The following is a 24,502-nucleotide window of genomic DNA, read 5'->3' as shown; positions in this document are numbered from 1 at the left end:
TTCAAATAACACAGAAATACAGCTAAACAGTTCTTTGAGGAAGTGCTTGTGCATAGCCTAGGTTGATTGAACTTGCAGATACGGTATTTGGCGTGCAGAGTTTTCAGGATCCAAAAATGTTCTGGAGAACTTAAAAATAAGAAATAAACCCTTTCACAATAGCTATTTCCAGGTACCGGGGAAACTCAAGTTTACTGTCTTGGAAAGAAGCCTGGTGCAACTACATCTGTGTGTTTCTGACTGAGCAGATGGCTTCCATCAGCTTGACCTTTTGGGAAACAAGTGTGTTTTCTTCAGAATGATGCCTTACCTATCAACCTTTCAGTCTTGGATTTTTCTGAATCCAGCATGTCTGATGCTTCAGGCTGTTCTTGAGAAGCCAGGCGAGGGACCATCTGTCCTGCTTTTGCCTGGGATAGAGTTAATTTTCTTCCTACTAGCTGGTACAGTGCCATGTTTTTTTGAATGTAGCCTTTATTTAATGTTGATAACACATTTGTATTTTAGATGTTGTTCAGTAGCACTTACCCTGATCAAGGACTTTTCAGTCTCTCATGCTCTGCCAGTGACAGGGGCACAAGAAGCCAGGAGGGAACAGAGATAGGACACCAGATGCAAACTGTCCAAAGGGTATTCCATACCACAGCACATCATGCCCAGTATATAAACTGGAGAGAGTTGGCTGGGAGGCACTGATGCTGCTCGGGGATGGGCATTGATCAGTGGGTGCATCACTTGTCTTTTTTGGGTTTTATTTCTCTCTTCTTCTGTTGTCTCCCTTTTCATAACAATTACTATTATATTAGTATTATGTCTTTATTTCAGCTATTGTTCTTATCTCAACCCATGGCTTTTATCTTTATTTCTGATTCTCCTTCCTGTCCCACCAGGGGAAGAGAATTATGTGAGCAGCTGTGTGGTACTTAGTTGCTAGCTGGGGTTAAACCATGACACCATCTTAAGAGCAGCTTATTTCCCAAATGTCTTGGGCAAGGATTGCTGTGAATAGAGTTCTGTAGTGCCAGTGCTGAGCTGCTAACTGGGACACATCTCTCTTGTGAAGCTGTTGTAAAGCATAGGATATGCTTTGGGTCTCACTCTTCAAGTTTTAATCAGTCCAAATAATCTTTGGTGTGGCTACAGCAAGCTCTTTGCAGTCATTTTTGCCAATTGTTTTATTTTAAGTGAATGCTGAATCAGTCATAGGGAGGCTTTGAACAAACATGAAACTCCCGACTGGTCTGCAAGACTGCTTGTCATCTGCATTTGTCCAGCATTCAGTATCCCTTTCCTAGTTCATTAGGGAATGAGCATCTAGAGAGGCTGTTTTGTACTTAAAGCTCCCAGTCTCTTGCAGTTATAACTTGATATCTGGGAAGCCAACTCCTGTTTTGAGCATTAGGTTGGCCTAAATGATCTCTTGAATTACCCTGTGATTCTGTGAAGTCCCTAATGAGGAAAGAGGTTGACTCAATCTCTTGGAAACATACAAGCACATAAGAGTTGGTAGTCCTGCTGTCCTGTAAGTATTTCTATATTCCTGCTTGAGATTCCTTCAGCCTCATGTAAGGTTAACTATGAAGTATGTTCTCAGTCCAAGGATCAGGAATTTTGCATGCACTCTTCTTGATGGGGTCTGTCCTCTAGGAATTTGAAAATACTTAGCTGGTGCAGTGGTATAATCCACATGTGCCTACTAAAGCAGAGATCAAACTGAAGACAGAGAGCCAGTTGGTTTTTCTTTTTTTTCCAGTCTGCAAGATGGGATATGCATTGATGTTAACATACTGTCCTTGAGTAGAAGAAAGGCTTCCCTGTTGTACCCAAGATGCAAGCACACAGAGATCTGAGGGTGGACTAGGGCTCTGTAAGAAATGCTCATTAGGTTTGTCTAATAGCAGAGTATGACTTGTCATGGGAAATGCCTCTGCAGTGTGATGATTTGTTGCCTCTGTAACTAGGCTACTGCAGCTTCGGAGACAAATTGCTCCACAGTTGCCTAAGGATCACCATGGCTGTTGGATGACAGACATCTTAGAGTTGGCAAATCCGTCTGAAGGAGAATTTGCTGTGCCTTAATAACATGAGGTTTTACTTGGGTCTTTTACTCAGCTGCCCTGCAAAGCTAGTAAGCCTCTCCCGCCCCTTCCAGAAGTGGTCTGTTTGGAAGAGCTCATAAAGTACCATCTACCTTTCATGTTACAGAAACTTGAGATGCAGAAAAATGTTCTTCTCTGAAAGCTGTTAGCAAACAAAGGTCCATTGTTATAGCTCGGCCCTTACAACAGTTTTCTTACTTCTTGCCACAGGGCACCACACAGTAGTGCAGGGGATTAGGTCATTTCCTTCCCTCCTCCTCTTCCTGCAGATTATTTGATTAACATTTCTATTGTATACTCTAAATAACATGTTCCTGGCTTCAGGCTGCTTTCCCCCCCACCCCTCAATCTCTTTAAAACACTGTAGTATGACTTTATAAACTGTATAACATGGGAGCTCCTTGAACAGAGATTACATGTGACATAACGCAGTGAAAGATTAATGGGGTGGGCAAGTCAGTAGTCTTCCTTCTTCTCTCCCTTAGCACCTGGATTAGACTTCTGGAAACCCCCTAATATGTTAATGCTTTGCAACTCATGAAATATTTGTCTTTTTTGGCTTTCATTGGCTTTGATCAGAATTCAGCCATTGACTGTGTGGGAAATAGTGAAGGTGGTGTATGCTCATGCTCAGCCTTCAGTATCAAGTGTACAACTATACTTCCCCCTTGGGACTGTTACAGATCCTTGTCTTCCACGTTTTCACTCTCTCTTCACAGTGTTTCCTTCACTCTGCACTCCTCAGCACCCTCTTGTGCAGCTATTTCAAGCACTTCTGTGTGTGGTTTTTATTGTGCTCCCTTCCCATTTTGGTAAATAAAATTATTAACAGACATGCTTAAAATGTCCATCTCAAATTCAGCAGTAATATACTGATGAGGTTACCTCTAGGATGAGGAGCTTGTCATTCAGGTTTCTCAGCTGCCTGCATGCTAGAGGTCATAGCATTGCCCTTTGCCTGTATCTGCAAAGCTGTCTTTTTAATTGATACAGCTAGAAATGCGCTCCTTTTCAAAGCCCGTTTTGAATGTCATGTGAAATCACATAATTATATCAAACTGTACAGCATCTGCTGTGAGTCAGATAGAAGAACATGACGATACAGCCCTTTATTTCTCTAACAACTTCAAGGAAAGAACCTCCCCTGCAGTTAAGCATCACTTCATGAAATTAGCAGCGATGTCTTGAGCTACAGATTTCATTGTTTTAGTCTGGCATGGTTGGCAGCATCTCTGCTCCAGGAAAAATCAGATATCTTGCCTAGCGACAGCATGCTTGAGGCGTTTGCTTCCAGTCCTCAAGGCAGAGCATGGTTCTTGTGTGGAGTGGAAATCATTGTCCCTCTCTTTCACTATGAGGAAGGTTTAATGCTGACACAAGAACAGATGCGTAGAACATGGCTGTAAGTAAACACATGCAGAGAACCAAAATGGTTCAAACTCTGCAGGGTTCAGAGGCACTGCCGCTAGGGGCAAAATAAACCCTCAAAAACCTGCTTTAGGATGGGGTGTGATTAGTTGTGACAAGGGCATTATGTGGTACATTTGTCTGATAGCAGAAGGTTGTGCTCCATAGTACTGCGGGTCACGAACATGAAGGAAGGTGGGGTGCAGACATAAGGACTGTTATCTGCATGAGGCTGGGTTGGGCAGTAGAAGGCATGCCCACCTGCAGTTGCTTACTCTGTAGCTTCTGGCACAGGTTGCCCAGAGATGCTGTGGCTGCCCCATCCCTGGCAGTGTTCAAGGTCAGGCTGGACAGGGCTTGGAGCAGCCTGCTTGAGTGGAAGGTGTCCCTGCCTGCGTAAGGGCGTTGGATCTACATGAGCTTTAAGGTCCCTTCCAAATCTAACCATTCTATGATTCTTATATGGCTGCAGCATGAAGTAATCCACAAGTTTATCAACCTGGACTCTGAGCAGTGGCATCTGTAAAATGAGAAAATAAAGGAGCTCTAGCAGCAAATTGGTGTAAAATTCTGCTTTTCAGAATGAACACATTTGAAAGTACAGTACAACTCAAGTGTTACAGCTTGTGTGAGAAAAGTAATACAACCTAGAAGTGGTCATGCCAGTGTAACTTACCACTACAGCTAAATACCTGAATACAGAGCACCTTTTGTACTCTCATTGCCCTATCTGTGTGTTAAGTGATACTAATACAGTCTTGATGTGTGTGGAGCTTTTTTGTTTGAAAAGCAAACCACATAACCAAGCCCTTATCCCTGATTAAGCAGTATTAAAGCTGCCAACATTGTGTAGGCCAGGACAAAGTATAAAATACTTGAAAGTGATAGGGCAGGTGGGGTTGGGTGACACTTCCACACCAGTAGAAAGTGCCATTTTAAGGTTCTGCAAGTTACAAGTGGAAAACCTAGATTTTCCTCACGCAGTAGTGTGAGGCTGCTGATTTGTGGCAGGGAGGAGGGATCAACTTTAATCTCAAGATGTGGCTTGATGAGTCTTTGGCTTTATGGATGAGGTGGATTCAGAAGGTTCCCATCCTTCTCACTTGCATTGCTATAGGGGGTTTAGAGAATAAACCCACAAATAAATGAACAGCATGATTTGGGTTAAAATAGTTGGGGTTTGTGTGTTCTTTTGGCTTTTCCCTAAGCCCTTTATCAGTTTAGTAATCTGATAGCTGTGATAATGACCACATCTCCGTATGAAGTAGCCAGAAGAAGAGTAGGAAAAAGAGAGCCGCTGGACATCAGTGTTTCTCCAAGCACTTCTCAGTGTTCAGCAGCTATAGCTCAGTCACTTCTGTGGAACAAAGTGATATCTTTATGCGTAGTAATCTATGATAGGAGCAGGGGGAAGAGAGTTTTTGAGCCTATGTATAGTTTTATTATCCAGAATATCCTGTGGCAAGGTGTTCTGCAGTTTTTCAGGTAGGTGACAAGATCCTGAATGAGGACATCTTTATTGTATTACTTAGGGGAAGTTTGATATGGAGTACAGGTTGAGGAGAGATAAAAATGTGTACGTTGACCTTGTTCTCACCAATGAAGCTGACTTACATGGAGTTGCAGCTTGCGCTGTGTTACGGCATTATGAACCTTGTTCCACGGTGCTTAGCTTTGAGTGCTGCCAATTGATGTGGCTGCCCCTTTCTGCCTTTGGTTCTGCTCGTACTACTGCATGGCTATGCTGTGAGCTGAACTGGAAAATGCATCCTGCTGGAAAACAACCAAGCAGGTAAACCAGCTTTTAAAAACATGGACAAACCAGGGACACCAGTCCATAAAGTTGTGCTTGAATAATGGAGGTGGCAAGCCAAGGAAGGAGCAGTAGTCACCTATAGAACTTGGAAATGCCAGTTGTCAACCTGTGTATACATTGCTTGATCCAGCATAACCATGCACACCTTCTTGGACCACTACAACTGTGATGTAATGCTTGATGTAAAGGTTAAGCTACTACGTTGTATCATGCGTGCATGATCAGTTCTAAAAGGCAGTAACTTAGAAGCTTTGGCAATTTGATCACTTTTTTATGGCTCAGACATTTAAATTATCCCACCCACTGGTCTGATGCAGTGATTTTTGATGTTAGTGGAGTAAGAAATGAGCTCAGAACCTGGTCTGGCACATACAGATTTGCCTCTCCAAATGTGCATCCTACAGGAATGAGCTGTAGCAGGATCGTTGGCTATGGGAGTCCAGTATGCAGAGGCGGTGTCTGCAGGTGTATCATGTGCCCAGTTCTATGGCGTTAGTGAAAACAGGGATAGCAATGCCTGAAGAATTTGTGCTGGTTTAATTCTCACTGCGTTAAGAAATCACTTTTTGTGTGGGAGGTGAGGAAAGCAAGTTGGGCTAATAAATGACGATTATTAAAAATAAAAGAAGAATGAAGGTATCGCATGCATGGGTACAGTTATGTAAGGGAAGCAGAGAAGGAAATAGATCGATGTTTCTCAGAGAACCTCATCTACAGAGCTGTCGGGAAATTGGGCTGCAGGATCATTCTCAACACACCCTCCGCTTCCTTTTTTCCTTTTTGGGGCCAGAGATGGATGAATTTATGGAGCGGGGAGCAGGATGCAGGCTCTGACTCTAGCCAATGGTGCGCAGCGCAGTGGTGTTTACCTAGCTTACGCAAGGCAGAGCCAGCCCCTCTTTAGTCAGAAGGCACTACCCACAGCTTAAGTAAAAGCACACAGAGCAGAGGCACTCAGTCTGGCAGTTGCTGGGGCTTAAAGGAGTTGGTGGATTTCAGCTGGTTTTAAACGAGATCGAAGGGGTGGCTTTTTTCCTTCTCCACTGACAAACTGGAGGGACAAAAAGATACTGGTAAGTGCTCCTCATGCCATTGCTTTCCCCTTCTAGTGTTGCTTTGTTTCAGCCTCTTTTCTGAAAGCTTCCTCAGTTGCAGTGTTTCTCAGTGAGAAGCTGAAAGATAGTTCAGTGATGTGGTCGAAAGGGAATCAGAGCACAGGCAGTGTGTCTGCGGGCTGCTCTTCCATCCAAAATGGGAAGATACATTCAAAATGCACAGTATAATAAATGCTTCTTGTTCGTAAGAAGTGTTAGTTGCTTCTTTTTTTTTAGGGTGGAGAGCAAGATGCCTTGAAGCCATCACCATTGCCTAACAAAATCATACCAAGGGGAATTTCTCATAGAGCTGTTAAACATTTGGGTTGCCTAAACAACAACAACAAAAAAGGCTTTAAATGTAATTGTAACTCCCTGTTTTTGCAAGATGATGTAGTATGCTATGTGAAAAGGCTTTAGTGTAATACAAACACCTATTTAGCTGCTACTTTGGTACAGAAACTGCCTCATCAGGAAGTCGGAGGCTTGTGAAAAGCAAAACGGTAACATTCAGATGTGTAGAACAAGAAGTCATTGTGGTTTTCTGCAGGCACAGGGTCCTTGGCTATGCGTTCTAATTCAGGTGCATCTGACAGCAGATCTCCCTGACCTCAGTCATCAAAGCATAAAAAGCTCCATCTATTTGTGTAACGGCCCTTTCAAAAATAAAATGCCTCTGTTTCGGTATAAACTCTTCATCTGTGTGTGGAAGTTGTGCTTCTGTCACCGGCTTGCAATGAAAGTTGGGGCTGCTTATTTTTAAGGTAATACTGTGTAATTTGTCTGAAGGCAGTAAAGAGGGTAATTTGAAAGGAAACCTGACTGCAAAGTTCTCAGTATCAGACCTGTACTTTCGCCACCTTGTACCAGTATTGTACAAAGGGTTTTTTTTCTTGTTTTCTTTCTTGTACTTTTGCAAGGCACTCCCTGAAGGCACAAATAGGTGTTCATTAGCCCATAGCACTACCTAATGTTCTAGCATGCCTTTGTTGTATTGTTTTAAGGCTTCGTGCATCACAGGCTATATAAATAATCTAATCTGAGCATGAAATCAAAAGTGTCCTTTTTTAACAAAACGTACAGTTTGTAGTAACATCCAAAGTGTGAGTACAGCCAAAAACCCATGCAGAAAGCTGCGTATCAATCTTCAGCAGCTTGTGTGAGTAACTTTCACGGGTAGTTCAGCCAATGGAGCAAGTACAACCTGTAGGGTTTGGCTCTCGTGCTGCAGGGGTGGCAAACGGAGGAGCTGTGCCTTGTGCGCGGTTGTGCGCATCGTCACTGGTACTACCTGAAAGCTGACGTGGAGGACATGGGTGGTTAAGGGGGTGTAGGCTGCATGTAAATGTAGCTCTGTAACTGGCGAAGAACTTTCTCAGCTAATTAAGGTTAGAGATAATATTGCAGTGACAGTTTTAAAATAGACACCTTGTGCTAAAAGACAAATGTTTTCAGCTTCCCACATGCGGTCCGAATTACATCATGTATAATCTGTAGGAGGCTATCGTGGTTTCCTTAGGGGAGGATCAGCTGTTACTTTCTGTAACTGTAAAAAATGCTGGATTTCATTTATTTTTTTTTTTTCCAGGGGAATATTTTCAGAATTGATTTTTGTCAGTCTGTCGGAGTGGATCATTACATGTTACATAAATCTTCCAGGTATAATACACCCAGCCACCTTCTCAACCCATCAACAGCAGTTCACAATAGCAGGACTGAAGTTAGCAGAGGTCTGATTGAAATCAGACCCCTGTGCTTAGGTGTTTTTTTTTTCCCATGTTCTGAACAAGAAATGCTATTTTTGAGTGCTGTCAGAAAGAAGAGATTTTCATATAGGTGCCTATAATAGAAGTCTTGTTCTAAAACGCTTCCCTTGCTCATTGAGTGAGGTTGCTTGTCCTCACAGCGCTTTTCCTGACTTTCCTAAAATTGCTGAGAACTGCTCAGGCTTGCTTCTGAGGCTGAAACAGAATTTGAGGCAGGACACTGGATGTTTCAGGCTGAAACTGCTGTTTCTTAGACTGGAAAAAGTTAGCTGTAGGTTTGCTCCTGTGTGTCAAGTTAATGCCCCTTTGAAAGTTGTCTACAGGCAATGTGCTGTTTTTTTGGTGTGTATGCTGTGACTCTTGCATGACTTGTTTCCAGGATGACCAGCCTACTAATGACAGATGTTCATGGTAAAAAGATGCTTTCATTCTGTTCATGAGAATGAAAACCCCCTTTTACTGAGACCTTACAGATGTTCTCAAGGCACAGCAGCAGATAGTTGTTTGCACTGTTTCATGCTTGGTATCCTGTGCAGGAGAGACTGTTTGCTCATTTCTGAGCTTGGCCTTGTTGTCTTATTTTCAATGTTTTCATATCATAAGACAGTCTTGTGTGTATAGTGGATGACTAAGCGTATTCAGAGGTTATAAAAGAAAAGGCGAGCAGTATATACTAAGGAAAGAATAAGCTATACAAAAGCAAAAAGCTGGGCTGATTTTCCACACTCCCAAGGCTGTTTTTTTTTTTTTGTGTGTGTGTACTGAAAAACTCCCTTTTCTAGGAAGGAGAAAATGATCTAATTTCCTTAGAAAGGTAAAGCAGGGCTACTGATCTAAAGTGACAATGCAATTTGAACACATAACAGCTTCATCCCTATACCTTTCCTGTACGTCTGTAGTGAAGGATGTAAGCTGTAGACAGAATCTATCTAATCGCAGAAGTGGGATATAAAACCTGCAGAACTTAAAGTGCCAGGTATGTATGAAGGAAAACTGAGCTGTTTTTTTTAACTGGAAACTGGGAGAAGTGTGGAAACTATGGTTGATAAACAAATGCTCTCCTGCATCCTCTTTTACCCAGGTGATCACTTCAGTAAAACGTATTTTAACAAAAGCTTCCAGAAAGATTGTTTGAAAACAGTTAAAGGAGAGTAACTTTCCAGTGGTGATTCAACCACTATGTAGAAGGAAGTGATTTCTCAATCTTTGTCTTAGCTTTCAGAAACAATAGTGATGCAAGGAGCTGATGCCTTGTTGCTTGCGCCAGTGGACATCAGCAGTAACATCATTGGTATTGCTTGTGAAATCTGGCAACCTGGACTTGATGGGCACTCGTAATCAAACAAGAAGTTGTTCTGCTGGGAATTACTTTGTTGGGGTTTTTGGTTTGGTTTTCTTCTTTCACTGTTTGTCACCTCTTCCTTCTTCCATGCTTGTAAATATCTTCATCTTGACAGACTAATACTCTGCACAGATCCTGTGTGTCTCAAAGTGACTTTAACTTTGATATTCTGTTCCTTTAAATCTGTAAGTTAAGACTTTGCCTTTAAAAGGATGAGACTTAACCATAGAAAACAATATGCAGCACTGCAATACTGTGCATGTGTGCGGAGGAATCTGGCTTCTGATCTTACAGCTGCAAGATTGCTGAGTGGAAACTGGAGTGCTAAAGAGCTTAAACGTGTAAATGGATGGTGGCAAACTTGGGTCCTGCTTGGTTTTTTGTCATGTAACTGCACTGTTCAGTGTGACTTCTTTATTTGAAGAGCAGTATGGGGTTTTAAATCAAAACGAAGGTATAGACAGTAATATGTAAATCTCAGGAGGAAAAGGATGAAATTTTGTTACATTGGTAATAGAGCTATTGTGTATATTTCAGTTGCTTGACAAAATTATGTTGATAAAATGGCATTCTTAGAATAATTTGGCTTGTGAGGTTTTCCGGTCCAGCTCCCTCCTCAAAGTGGGACTGGACTGCCTTAGGTCAGGGTGTTCAGAGCCATGTGCAGCTGAGGTTTGAATATCTTCAAGGATGGAGATCCCATCGCCACTCTGGATTGTTTTCTCTCTAATAGCTAATCAGGATTTTATGTGTTGTAGCTTGTTTGTTGCCTCTTGTCTTGTCACTGCATATCTGTCAGAAGGAGCGCATTATTTTGTCTGTATCCTCCCTGATCTAACACAGAATTGCAGAGGGAAGAGCTGGGTATGAGAACTGCAAGGGTAGCAAATGGAGAACTACAAATAGCAAATTGTATAAAAAATACAAACATCAGTAAACAAGCTGTCTTGTGCTTTATTTCTAAAAGCCAAAAAAATTCCAAACCTTTGAATATGTAGATATAGAGAATAAAGATAATATTATAAAAATGGAGAAAAAATGCCATCTTTGCATCTGAATCAGCATATTTTTATTTTAATATACTCATTGACAGAGGACTCCTTTTTATACTGTTGAAAGTGGGTTTTTAATGCAGTATTTTAGAAAAGGGCTAGTCTGGCACTAGCTACAGTTGCTAGCAGCCTATAATGCTGGCTCTGTGTTTAGAAAATGATGGTAATTTATTACAAAGAGACTTTTATTCTAGTATTTTTAGCTCACAGCCGAGTGTTTAATGAATCTCTGCTTGGGCTCATTGAATTCATGTTCTCCCCTCCCCCTGGCCCATTTTAACCATTAAGGTACTGCTATTCTTGCTACAATTCCAAAAGCCGTGCTTGATCTACTGAATAGTGAGCTCACTCACAAGGTGCTGTGCCTTAGCGCAAACAAGACCTGAAGATTTTCTGTAGAAGCCACCAAAGACTAGTTGTGTCTGATTCTCAAGAGCCAAAAAGGCAGCTGAAAACTTGAGGGTGGCTGTTAAGCTAAAGATGGTATTTCAAAACCAACCAAAATTGATTCCCTCTCTGTCCCTCACTGAAAATGGCATGTTCAGCAAAAGTGGGCAGACTCTTGAACTCTTCCATCTACTCTGAAGCGTGGTTTGTGAGGTTTTCCTGGAGAATAGTCTGCCTCTATGTTCAGACTCTAGTGTTTGAATGTGACAGGAGGGAGTACATTGATACGGCTTTTCCTTCTTTTCTTCTATTCATCTTGAATGGTTGAATTCAAGATGCGATCAGAAATATGTAGCTTGCTTTCTGCCATAGCAGTCTTTTGCCTTCTGTGACTCAAGTGAATATTGAAGAACAAGAAGGCTTTTAAGAAACTGGATTTCCATTCCTAAACAAATATTAAATACTTTTTTTTTTGGTTTAGATGTCACCTCTTCTCCCCAGCGTAGTTGTGGGTCAGAGTCCCATCCCTGGGAAGTGTCCAAGGCCAGGCTGGATGGGGCTTTGAGCAACCTGGTCTGATGGAAGGTGTCAGTGCCTGTGTCAGGGGGTAGAAACTGGATGAGCTTTAAGGTCCCTTCCAATCCAGTCATTCCATGATAACGCAACTGTGACACACAGTATTGTGCAGGTTAGCTTCACTGAGCTTTCTCCCATTTCAAGAGGAACTGTTCAAGAATGTTTATAAATGAGTTCTTGTTGCAGTTGCCTATTTTTGAGACTGAAAGCAGTCACAAGCAGAGGTTCTGGGGCTTTGGTCTCTTCTCTGTAGCAGAAGCAAAGATCTTGACCTGAAATTTGGCACTGTTGTGTGATTTGGAAGAATGTTGAATGGGTCGGGATCTTGTCATTAACAGCTTACTTCTTATTAGAGTTGAAGGTGGTTCTTGGAGGAGTTTAGAACAGTCTGTTGTTCAGAGCCTGCTCCAGTGAAGCCTCATTGGAAGAATATAATTAATCTTTGTTATTTCTGGGACTGAAATAAGTCTTCCTTTGGGGGACAGCATATCAGGCAGATCATAGTGGGTGAGAAGTAGCATGTGCATTGCACTGATTAGGTTGTTTTTGCGGGGTGCTGAATTTGGTATGTGCTTGGGCTGAAGTTAACTGTGTGTTAGGAGCTGTGAAAGTGGTGTGTGCAGTTCATAAATGTTCTGAGATATATTAAAAAAAATCAAGTTCAAGTATTCAAGCCATGCTTTTGAAAATTTACAAGCAAGATGTTTTACTAAGGATAGCTCTAGATTTCTTAACTCTTGAACCTTCCTTAAATCAAACAAGTAGTAAGTTTCCATCATATGTGCTGGTCCCAAAATAAACTTGGCTGGATTTCATTAAACATGAAACAAGACGTGCGTTAAGGGGGAGTTAGACGTTGGACACTTTTCCTTATACTAAGATTTTCTAGTTGCCTTCTTGCATTGCTGAAGCCTGTCACTTGGAACTGTTTGCCCCTCTTATGGTTTCTGCTCAGTTATCTCTTCAGAGGTTAGTGGCCACCTGGTCAGGTAACTCTTTAAAGCAGAGTCTCCTTTAACTGTTCCTGTAGAATTACTTCTAATGAGAGTCAGAAGCAGGCTGTGACTGGGACATGTATTTTCTCAGCTTTCCATGAAGTTGTTCTTTTGGGTGAACAGAGGAGAAGTTACACCAAACTTTTTCTTGTACTAATGGCAAAAGTTAAAAGTTATTTTTAATGCTTGCCTTCCCACCTTCTCTAAATGAATGAGGGAGGTGTTACAAACACCACAGTGTTAGGTGGATACTATTCAAATCTTTTTGTACCCTGTCATGGTATTTCCTGGTCCTGTAACATTTCCTAATGGGTGGTGCTGTAGATTTCATATCAGTATTTCTTCCGAATTGTTTAATGTCAATTCAAAAGACAACCGAAAAGATTTCTTCTAGCAAAGAAATGTGAAGCATTGCATGCAAAATGCAATGGCCAAGACAAAATTAGTTGTATGTGGAGAAGACTGAATTGCAGGGGAGGCTGCTGAGGAGATCAGTATTCAAGTAGGGAATAGGTTAATCATTTGGGGAGGAGATGAAAACACGAGGAGCTGTTTTTAGAAGATACATAATAAGTGTATAAGCAACTATGATGCAAGAAGATTATTTTAAAATGAAGAAAAAATGGGAAATGCTGAAGTTCATAGGCTTCACAGGCACATGGTGTCAGGAAATTGCTGGTGTGGTACTACAAGGTGGGGTTGTGATGCCAGAAGGGAAGGAAGACCAGAGGTGGCCATAGCAAACATTAGAATGGTAACCACAGTGTAGTGGGGCTGCATTTATCAGGGATAATCTCCACTTTGATGTGTTACGACTTACTGGCATGATAGGAATTTGAAGTCACAGTTTCATATGATAAGCTTGCTTTAAATTCTTCATTTTAGAGTGAAAAATTTAAAGAATGAAAACACCTTGGGCTCAAACTACACCACTAAGAACCCTCACCATCCCAGTTAAGTTACTGCTACCCTTGGGTCAGCAATCTAGAAATGCTTTGGAGCAAACTATACTGCTTTGCTCTCTCCTCTGTGACCGATGGGGGTTGTTGGATCAGTCTCAGGCACTTTCTGCACCAGCTAAATGATGGATACCCTAAGGCTTGAACGAGGATAGTGCCCAGTGAAAATGCACACTGCTTCCTATGTAACAAAAACATTGGTGTAACTGTTGTGTCGACAGGACAGACACTTCACAATGGTGTTGTGCAGATTGAGTCTACTACAACATGCTCATACATTTAGCAGTGGGTCAGGAGACCGTTGTGATAATGTCATATGTGTGCTAACCACAGAGACAGTCTTCAGTTAACTTCTTGTTTGAAGCACTGTGAAATCCACAGTACCCACTTGAGAACAAAGGGGAAGAGATTTGGAAAATAATGACAACTGAAAACAAAAAGAAAGGTTTTGATATAGCCCCCTTGGCTGTGTTCTGCAGGCATCACAGCAAAAGTCTGTAGGACAGCAAGATGTCTTTGCACGTGTTTATGTGAAGCCCTCCCACATATATGGGATGGCATGTAAGAAAACATGAAGGAGCATACTGCATTTTCAGAGAGCACTGTGAGCTGATTGCAGGTGGGGAATCAACAAATCCATGCTGAGTAAGAAATAGATAGATTGAGATGTGGAAAGCCAAGCTTCTCTGAAGGAGCAAAGAGGATCGGGAGAGGGTGTAGATCAGGTCAGTAGAGGGGTCTTCACATTGGCTTCTGAATGAATGCGAGCAGGTCGTCAAGCACCGCCACATCCATTTCTGTTGTTAGAACATAAGATGGGGGTAGGTAAAATGTGCATGTTGGTATCTTTTTGGCTAGTATCTATGGTCTAGTTGAGGTAGAAGAAAATGGAGATAAAGCATTGTAGTCACAGAGTTGATGATAGGATTCAAGACATGTAGTCCACAGTGTGTATTTGCACAGAAGGCAGAACATTAACCATCAGTACTATAAAAGCTTAATACCTTCTTTGAGCTGGTGTGAAACTTACCTGGAAGTACCAAGGGAATGTTCTTATTTCTGTTCAAGAAAACCTCAAACTGGCTAGCATCAGCTTTGGTCTTTATTGAGCAAGTGCTCTGCCTGTGTACATTGTGATGGGTTGGGTAGGCCAGAGGTGTCTGGAAATGTTGTTAATGAGAAGCTGTAAAAAGTCCTAGTGTGAACTGTTTCTTGGAGTAGAAGCATGACAAAAAATTGCACTTCAAGAGACTGTTTTCATTAAGAATTATGTGGAATTCCTTCAGGAAATATAGTTAAACATGAAAGGTCACATTACACACCTCAAATTGGTATGATAGACTGTATCGAATTGTCACACAACTTCCATCCATCTGCAAATCCAGAAGTTTCTTAAAGCTCTGAATCAGATGCTTCTATGGCCAATGGACTGGTCTTGCTTTGTTGTTTTCTTTAAATTTAATCCCTCTCTGGCTCTGCTTCTTGTTAGCTGGTTGAACCAAACATTCTAAATGGCAATATACCATTTATACTAAAAACCAGCATGAAGGAAGACAACTGTGGATGCTTTAACAAGACAAGGGGTAATGGGTTTAAACTTAAACAGGGGAAGTTTAGATTGGATATAAGGAGGAAATTCTTTCCTGTTAGGGTGGTGAGGCACTGGAATGGGTTGCCCAGGGAGGTTGTGAGTGCTCCATCCCTGGTGGTGTTCAAGGCCAGGTTGGATGAAGCCTTGGGTGGGATGGTTTAGTGTGAGGTGTCCCTGCCTGTGGCAGGGGGGTTGGAACAGGATGATCTTGAGGTCCTTTCCAACCCTAACTATTCTATGATTCTATACCGTAAATTTCTAACTGCACTTGTGCTTTTTGTGATCTGGTAGTTCTAAGCAATTCAGCCTTGATTGTGGATTTATATGTATGCTTTTAAAATTATTTCAGGCATAACCAAAATATAGAAAACACAAAATATTGTACTGTATCGGGTGCGTAGGTTTGTGTAACTGAGGGATTTGAGTCTTTTCTCTTACATTTAATTTTATCCTTCTTTTTTACAGGAAATAATGAACAAAGTGAGCCACAACTCTTGATCAGAGATCTGAAATTTGAGAAGAAGTCATTAGCTAAGCTCATGTTTTCTCCTGATCAAGAAAATCATCCATCAAAAGCACCAGTGAAATATGGTGAATTGATCGTATTAGGGTAAGTGTGTCTTGATTGGAAGCGAGAATGAAGGTAGGATTTCAGGGTGCACTTCCAGCAGGTAAAATGCAGATTGCTGTGAGATGGTCCCACAACCTACCACTTGAACTCCCTCTTTTGCAGTGTATCTAGTGAGCGTGCAACTGAATAGTGAAGCTGATTAGCTTTTCTTCAGTAGCTGAACTCATGTAAGGAGGGGAGTGGAAGGAAGGCTGACTTTTTCAGTGGCAGCCAGGCGTTATACATTGCAAAATTGCATTGCAGTGTGCGTATGGTTTTGTGACAGTGTGAGCATGCAGGTAGGACCTGAGTAGATGTAAGCTGGTTTTCAGGTCTTGTGTTCATTGCACGTAAGTGTTTTTGTGACAAAGGCAGCCAATTTGTGAAGGCCTTCCCAGCTGGTTCCAGGCTGGGCTGAGACAGATGACTAATGTGAGTATGCGGAAGGAGAGGTTCCCTAGGACTTTAAGTAAAATAAAAAGGAGTTTTATTTATATTTTCTTCCTAAAAGCTGTAGTAGCTGACTAGGATATCTAGGTTCAAACAGAAGATGTTACTAAAGGAAGTTTGCCAGCTGGCCTCTTTATGTTGACATGTTCAAAGTGAGGCTCTGAGGGTTTTCTAATGGATTAAATTGGAGTCTCAGAGGACAGCACATCTGTTTCTTATGGGTCTTGATTTCAATCAAAATTCTCTAAAATACTACCTCTCCACCAGGGTTGGTGAGTATGGAGAATCTTTCATTTACAGCATGATGCCATTTAGACAGAAAGCAGCTGATAAGCAGATAGGCATATAACCATACTTGTTCTCATCTTTGGGACCAGAGTCTTTCACTTGTCAATAGTAGCTTTGAGATTGATGTGGGTAGCATTCCTTGCCCTACAAGCTTTGTGTGTACATGCTGTAATCCTTTGGGCATGTTTCAGTGTGGTGTTTTATCAGTTCTCAGATTTAAATGTGACTGATGGGAAACCTGTAATTATTAATATCATACTAATTAGTTGTCTTAGAATGAAAGTTCTCATGTATATCTCACGGGAATCTAAGCAATACAGGAAGATGGACTTAGTTCTTTTTCTGTGCTTTTTTGATAGGTACAATGGGTCTCTCCCAAATGGAGATAGAGGAAGAAGAAAAAGTAGGTTTGCCTTATTTAAAAGGCCCAAGGCAAATGGGGTGAAACCTAGCACTGTGCATATTGCCTGTACCCCTCAAGCAGCAAAGGTAAGCTCAATTTGTCCAGTTAAATATCATTTCTCCTGGTGCTGTCTAAGTTGAGTGAAGTCAGTGCTGTTATGCTGAGATGAAGTGGTGTAAAAAGCATGAAGCTCTGGCTGTGAAAAGCATAGTTCATGTTTATCCAAGGTTTTCTTGGTACCCATCAGGGCTAGCAAGGAACTGTTCAGCAAAACAAAACTAATGCCCAATCCTTGCCGTGTCCAGAAAGAAAAATGTTTATTTTTGAAACACGAATGTTCAGGGCACGGGCCAGTCATGTAAAACACTTTCTGTTTTGTTTTCCTTCCAAACTCACTGCAGACATCTGGTCTAGACTTCCTGTTTTCGCTCTCCCTCATGCTTTAGGGCTAACTTCACCTCACGTGAAGCTCACTTTTAAATGATCCTTTGCCAAAGCTCTGTGTGCACTTGCTACTCCATCCAATGGGGAGTTCCCCAGGGATGAGGACAGGTGGTTTTTGCAGGGCATGGTTTATAGTGCTTGTAATCAGTTTCAGAGTTCCCCTTATGAAGCAGTAAAGGAAGGGCTTAGGTCCTGAAGTTGAATTGTATTTCATGTCAAAACTAATATATTATAGCTAAAGTATTACCGTGAAATACTTCTGTGTTGTGGTGATTCAAGTGTATGTGCAATCATGTTCAACAACAAATGGAACATTTCTACTAAAACCAATGGAATTTGGGAATGCTTAGTGGTTGTTTAGAGATCACCAGTGTCAAGGCCCTTAACCAAATACAGTAGTGTTAAGTTTGACTCCCTAACTACCTTAACACTTAAGAATATTATTGATCCCTAAATTCAGGGAATGGCATAAAGTATTCTGAAATCAAAAGCATTTTTCTTAACCAAAATTCTTGTAATAGAATTAAATCTATAGATCTGTGGGAAGAACATTTATTTTTACTAACTCTTTATGGCCTTCAAGTAAGTGGTATTTAGAAGCACTTTTAGAAGAGTATTTGTTCAGTTCCCAGGGGGTAGTTGCAGAATGAAAATCTAGACTAGCTGAAACCTAGACTACTTTGCTGCAACTTCTGCAGCCTGTGCTGAGTTTCTCCATTTTCCCTGGCTTACCACTACTACTTATGTTATTTGTCTATATATCTTGTTATTAATCACTGATTTTGGTATGAACTCAGATCCTGATTTTAGAATGAAGTCCCTCAGGGTTTTTTTTGTCCTCACTTTGCTTTTGAAATTCAGGCTGGGGAGGCCATGATACTCAGTTTTAGCCTTCACACTCGGTTGTTTTTTTGTGTTAAGGCCAGTGTTGCTTTAACACGAAGCATGACTAATAATATGTCTCGGCTAGGTGTATTTTATTGCAGCATGTGGTGAAGAGACCAGTTTGGTCTGTTGCTGAATCAATCCTTCACCTTTTTTTAATGGCCAGGACTGGCTTTTGTGGAGTTTAACTACAGGTGTGTCATAACAACCATCTGTCTTAATGCAGTGATTGAGCAGAACAGGAGCTTGGTTGTATATATATATATTGTCTGCTTTGCTGTTGTATTCAGTAGGGTTATTGTTCATTGGTTCAACAGTATTTGGTATTTTTTTCCACAGGCAATAAGTAATAAGGACCAACACAGCATATCTTACACTTTGTCTCGGGCCCAGACAGTAGTAGTTGAATATACACATGACAGCAACACAGATATGTTCCAGGTATGTAAAGGAAGTATATATAAATGTATTCTCACTTGTGGTGGTGTCTAACAAGACATCCTCTCTGTATGCCTTTTCCCTCAGACCCCAAAGTTTGCATGTGTCACTTTCTGCACTTTACTATTAGGAAACATCTCACTGTTCATTCCCAGGCCATCACATGAACAAGGCTGTATATCTGAGCATCTCTTTTAGGCTTGGTCAGAGGTGAAAGTTGGGGTTTTTTTGTGACTAATGCATGAGATTATGGTTCTGCCTTTGATTGCCAGCCTACAAGTCACATAACCTGTCTCCTAGTCCCTCCTTGCAACATGAAGAATAAAGAGCACAATTCTCTTCAAGCACTTGGAACTTTGCTTCTGGCATTTATGAAGGGATTTGGGATTAGCCAGTTGGAGACAGGGTAGAAGAAATACAGTGTGAAAAGACAGGAAAGCTTTTGACACAACTCACAATATGAAAAGTACCCCTAACTCCTTTAAGCAAACCCAGAAATAAGTCTAAAGTGCTGGGAAATGTGGCAAGAGGAGGCCCAATTCTGATGTGCTGGCAGTTCATAGCAACTTTGCTGCAGTTCCTGTACGCATGAGAAGGAACCACAGACACATCTGCAGCTGTGGTGCATGCTCATATCTTACAATTGTTTCCTGTTTTTCTCAAAAGGAAGGGTTTTGTTTTAGGGTTTCTTTGTGTGAGCTTTGTTCCTTCTGATTCCCGGACTGATCTTGCATTGATTTTCTTGTTGTTGTCACTAAATTATGGCAAGGAGTTTTGCTGTCACAGCATTCAGCTGTGACACCACTGCAGGATCTAAGGAGATGGGAGGTGTTGGAAAGTGGTGGAGGAAGCTGCTCTGCAACTGCGAGTACCTACAACAGAGCAGAAGGGCTGTAATGACCTAAGTGCAGCATAAGCTATGTTTGTGTGAGTGTTCTCTCTTCAGGCATGCTGTGGCATGTATGCTGCTCTAAAATTGCCAGTGGCAGTCCCTGTGTACTGATGGGTTATCCTGACTAAGGAGCAATAGAAAAATACATTCTGACAAAGCAGTTTCAGTCTCATGAAAACTGTCCAGCCTTCCCCAAAAAGCACCTCAGGCTTTTGGGTCTCCTGCCCAGCAGTTAATCAGTCTTAATGTGACCAGCTATTTTAGGAGAGGCTGAGAGCTCTGGAAGTGTGAGAAAGGTAGTGGGCTTTAAACCTGGCTACGTTAATGTTTGGGAGAGGGATGTAACTTCTCTTCCTACTTTATAAGGAAAAGGACAACATGAGTTGACTGGAGCAGCAATGAAACCCATGTAGTTCTATCAAACCCAGGCCAGTTGTGTTGGACTGCGAAAGTCATTCTTCCATGCAGCCAGAAAAGAGGGCATAGCTACTAGAAAAAATGTGATTGTAGTCAAGTGTTGCGTTCTGGTTGTATTCTGTGCATATTAATGTAACCCCTCTCCACCACAAACATCTTGGACCTGGTCTTTCCTGACAGATTTGCTGCTCCTTAGTGCCCCACTAGAGCTGGAGAGTCAGCTCATGTAATCTAATCTTCCTACATCCACACCTCACAGTCTGGCATTGTTCAGAGTGTTCTGGGCATTCTGAGTGACTGAGTATCACACCTCTTTTCATCTAACTGCTGTTTCTAGCTGTTTTGGTACTGCTGCTGCAGCTGGTCCAGCTGACCTGAGTGTAACCTTTCTGATGAGAAGGCCTTCAATGGGAGGCTGTCTCAGAATTGACTTAATTACATCATTTTATTTCCCCTTCCTTCAGTTGGCTGTACTCAGCCTTCAAAATAGCTTTGGTCACATGGAGGTGGAATAACACTTAGATTCAGATTAGGCTTTAGAAACGTGAATTAAGATTGGTGGAGGGGAATCCTTTAAACTGCATTTTTTTTCTTGGTCACTTTTAAATGTTTTGAACTTGAATATTCCTAGACTTAAAAGCAAGCTTCTAAACATTTTGGTTTATGTTTGGTTTCTTTAATCCCTTTCCAGATTGGTCGCTCAACAGAAAGCCCTATAGACTTCGTAGTAACAGATACAGTTCCTGGGAGTCAGAGTAACTCAGATACGCAGTCTGTGCAGAGCACTATATCAAGGTTTGCCTGCAGAATCATCTGTGAACGTAACCCTCCTTTTACAGCAAGGATATATGCTGCAGGATTTGACTCCTCAAAAAACATCTTTCTTGGGGTAAGGGAACTCTCTTTTTACCCCCATGTTCAGTGGAGGCTTATTTTTAAACTAATTCATAGCTCCACTTCAGCTGAATTAAAAGTCTTCATTGATGTAATTTCTCCTAGGAGAAAGCCGCGAAGTGGAAGACATCAGATGGGCAAATGGATGGACTAACCACAAATGGAGTTCTTGTTATGCATCCTCGTAATGGATTTACAGAAGACTCCAAGCCAGGGGTGTGGAGAGAGATATCTGTGTGTGGGAATGTGTTCAGCCTCCGTGAAACCAGATCAGCTCAGCAGAGGGGAAAAATGGTAAGAGTGGTGTTTTGTGCAACCCCTGTTCAGAAAGGGTACAGCTATAAGGGGTAAAGCCTGGGATCTGCCTCATTCGTTGCAGATGTCACCTCTGTAATTACACTGACTTCTTACATGAAAGTGTCTTGCTCAACCTGAATAACTGATGTTTTGTCTGCAAACTAGTACTTAATTGCAGATCTCTCCTCAACTCTAGACTGCTTTCCTAAGTTGAGTTGCCAGTCTACTGTGCTCTTTGCAAACTGTCACAGTCATGCATATGTTTAAAGAGTATTTTCCTGATTCTTCCTCTTGAGTTCATGCTTTTCAGGTTTCCCACTTTCTATAGAATAATAAAGAATAATCACAATTTTATTGACATGTGCCTATATACCTGGATACCCCTTTCCACCTTGGCATTCCAAGTGTTCCCCTTGTTACCAAAGCATTGCCAGCATTACCAGGAGATAATTGCTTGGATTTGGGATCTGTTAGCAAAAAGAAACACTACATGAACACTTAAGTGATACATTTAACTGGAAATGCTAACAGCTGACTTTTTCTGGAGGAGAGGAAGGCCATGTGGAAAGATGGGTTTGAAGGAAGAACAGTCCAGAATGTGATGGAGGACTGAAGACTTGTGCTACCCCTCCTTGATGCATTTCAAGTAACATAGTTGGGACTGCTGTAGGGATAGAGTTGAGAGAAGTTAAGGTTGGAGAGAAGCTTTGCTTGCCTTACTTTTTTAAGATACACATTAATCCCTTCTTAAGAAGCTTTGGTTTGTTGTCTTTTCAAAAGAGGGCAGAGAGAAGCTGCCACTGGGCTCTTCTATAGGCATCTTGTACAGGACAGTCAAGAGCTGCTTGAAACTTTTTGTCTGGCAGACTCGCGTTATGAAAGTGCCTTATGGTACTCCTCAGGTAACACCTCTCCTTCTCTTTGTCCATCACAAGGTTGAGAATGAAACGAACCAGCTCCAAGATGGCTCTCTGATTGACCTGTGTGGAGCAACACTGCTCTGGCGCACTGCGGAAGGGCTTTCACGCACTCCTACTGTCAAGCACCTGGAGGCCCTAAGACAGGAAATAAATGCAGCCAGGCCCCAGTGTCCTGTGGGGTTTAACACCTTGGCGTTTCCCAGCATGAAGAGAAAAGATGTAGTAGACGAAAAACAGCCGTGGGTGTACCTGAACTGTGGCCACGTCCACGGCTATCACAACTGGGGAAACAAAGAGGAGAGAGACGGCAAGGATCGCGAGTGTCCCATGTGCCGCTCGGTCGGCCCCTACGTGCCTCTGTGGCTTGGATGTGAGGCGGGATTTTATGTGGATGCAGGACCTCCAACTCATGCGTTCAGCCCATGTGGGCACGTGTGCTCAGAAAAGACAACTGCATATTGGTCCCAAATTCCTCTTCCTCACGGTACTCACACTTTTCACGCAGCCTGTCCGTTCTGTGCACATCAGCTGGCTGGTGAGCAAGGCTACATCAGACTCATTTTCCAAGGACCTCTCGACTAACACACGTGTTTCCAAGGACTGCAGTAAACTTGATAAGCTAAGAAATCCTGATTTTTAAACCAACTGTTTTTCATATTCTCTGGGCTTTGCTGGTTTGCATTAAGATGAAGAATTTGGGGTTGGGTTTTTTTTTTTGGTCACAGTGGCTAAATCCCTCTCTATTGAGAAAAGTCTGGAAATGGAAGAAATGGCGGGGGGGGGGGGAGAAGAGGGAGATCTTTTTTTGGTTGATAACTGCTTCTGAAGAGGTCACAGGGGTGTTGTAGAGTGAACTTCAATGCCTTCCGTTTAATGATTTTTGAATCACATGCCCACAGTGTTTGAAAGTTGTTTCATTCTTTTTGTATATGGAGGGTAAATAGTTCAAAGAACATTAGTTTACAGCTTGGATGCAACCGTTGTAAAATATAACGTGTATATTAACTCTTTTCTATTTATCTTTATTATTGCAAATACGTAGAATGTTTAGAGAGTAGCATGGCCATAGTGTGTTACATCCGGCAACTGGATGTGTAGAGTAGTTCTGGATGGAGAAGAACATGAGATGGAAACAGTAGAAAAATCTTTTAATCTAAAATACTGAGTTCTTAGAGTAGTTAAAATGCTTTTTAAACAAAGCTAATGCAAATGATGACGGCATAAAGGTGTGCTTTAACCATGTTGAAAGGTAGTTAAGGAGGACTTCTTGAAATGTCTTTTTGGTAGGTAGGACTGTACTTAAGATCTGGTTAGGAGGAGAAGTATTTACCAGTCTCTTTGAATATGCAACTTAGTCTAGATTAAGGATTTTTTTCTCCCTTCATGCTAACACATCTCTTTATTTAGCATTAGTGATGTTCGTGAGGGGTTTTCCAATGTTAAACATGAACAAACCTGGAAGATGAGGCTCATTTTGTTCCTTGCTGTTTGGGGCAGGGGGTGAGGGGAGAGGTGGATGCACACGTGCACATGTGGGGGGAGCAGGGAGCAATTTGTCAATCAGCCACAGTCCCAGCTTGTCACAGGCTTGTCAGTCAGATACAGGAGCCACAGGCTTCATGTGCTTGCCTTTACCTTGTTGCGAGGTGCAAATACTCATTCTCGGCCACACATGGAACAAAGTTGAAGCCTGGTACCCAAGGGATGCGCGCCTGCATCCTTGTGCGTCCTGTCTCAGTTGGCAATCTGTTAGGGGAGAGCTTGAGCTGGGACTGGACTGGACTCACAAACTTCAGTGTGTGATGCATTGGTAAGGTCCACTGCAGTGGGCTCTGGTAAGTCTCTCTCTGCTCTCCCTACCCATCCTTTCCCTCTTTATCCACCAGAGACGGCCAGTGCACTACATCCAGCTTTGCTGCTAACCCACCGTGCTTCATGGCAAATACACAACCTGACCTTTTTAGGATTGAGTTGAGCTTTTTTCATGGCCAGCTTCATACTTTATTCTTTTCTCAACATACGTACTGTATAATTGGCAGTAGCAAATTTCTGTACTTTATAGCATAGCTTTAAGTTTTCCTTTCGAAGCTATTCTAAAGTTTTCTTGGTTTAAAGAGAGACCTATGTTGCTTAGATGTCAGGAATTATTTACTTTGTCAATTGTTTCTCCATTTCTAAAAGGAAATTATATATATTGTTTGGTTCACTCAGGAAATGCATGTGTCAGGAAACCTGTATTATAAGTTCAGTTAGCTGTCATGTACAAGTAACTGCTGTTACTCCCTGTCCACAGAAATATAACTGATTTTGACATTTTTCCAGATTATATGCATTAAGTAATGAAACTTATGCAGCAAGAAATCCCTGTATTGTAGTTGTTCTAATCATTTTATTCAAACTATAGTATACTGTAGTTTAATTTTTATTTGCAAATTAATTTATTCAAACTACGTGAGTAAACACTTTTCAAAAACAGAAAA

General features: G+C 41.7%; 1 protein-coding gene across 5 annotated transcripts in view; it reads left to right on the top strand.

Moving 5' to 3' along the window:
* PELI1 (pellino E3 ubiquitin protein ligase 1) overlaps positions 1-24,502 on the top strand; it is a 45,313-nt gene extending 20,811 nt beyond the window's left edge. For 3 of the 5 annotated variants that reach the window (XM_065682231.1, XM_065682232.1, XM_065682230.1), the window contains 6 exons: positions 15,550-15,694; positions 16,792-16,921; positions 18,504-18,605; positions 20,603-20,800; positions 20,911-21,099; positions 22,038-24,502. In XM_065682231.1, the coding sequence (XP_065538303.1) occupies positions 15,550-15,694; positions 16,792-16,921; positions 18,504-18,605; positions 20,603-20,800; positions 20,911-21,099; positions 22,038-22,604 (1,331 nt within the window). In that variant the 3' untranslated portion in view covers positions 22,605-24,502. Of the gene's footprint in view, positions 1-6,279; positions 6,396-8,025; positions 8,076-15,549; positions 15,695-16,791; positions 16,922-18,503; positions 18,606-20,602; positions 20,801-20,910; positions 21,100-22,037 lie in introns of those variants that run through there. The other 2 variants (XM_065682234.1, XM_065682235.1) reach the window with 2 other exon arrangements.

The sequence above is a fragment of the Lathamus discolor genome, chromosome 5 (assembly GCF_037157495.1).
Source record: "Lathamus discolor isolate bLatDis1 chromosome 5, bLatDis1.hap1, whole genome shotgun sequence".
Taxonomy (NCBI): Eukaryota; Metazoa; Chordata; class Aves; order Psittaciformes; family Psittacidae; genus Lathamus; species Lathamus discolor.
Note: the sequence above shows the minus strand (reverse complement) of the source record. Positions and strands in the feature narration are given on the sequence as shown.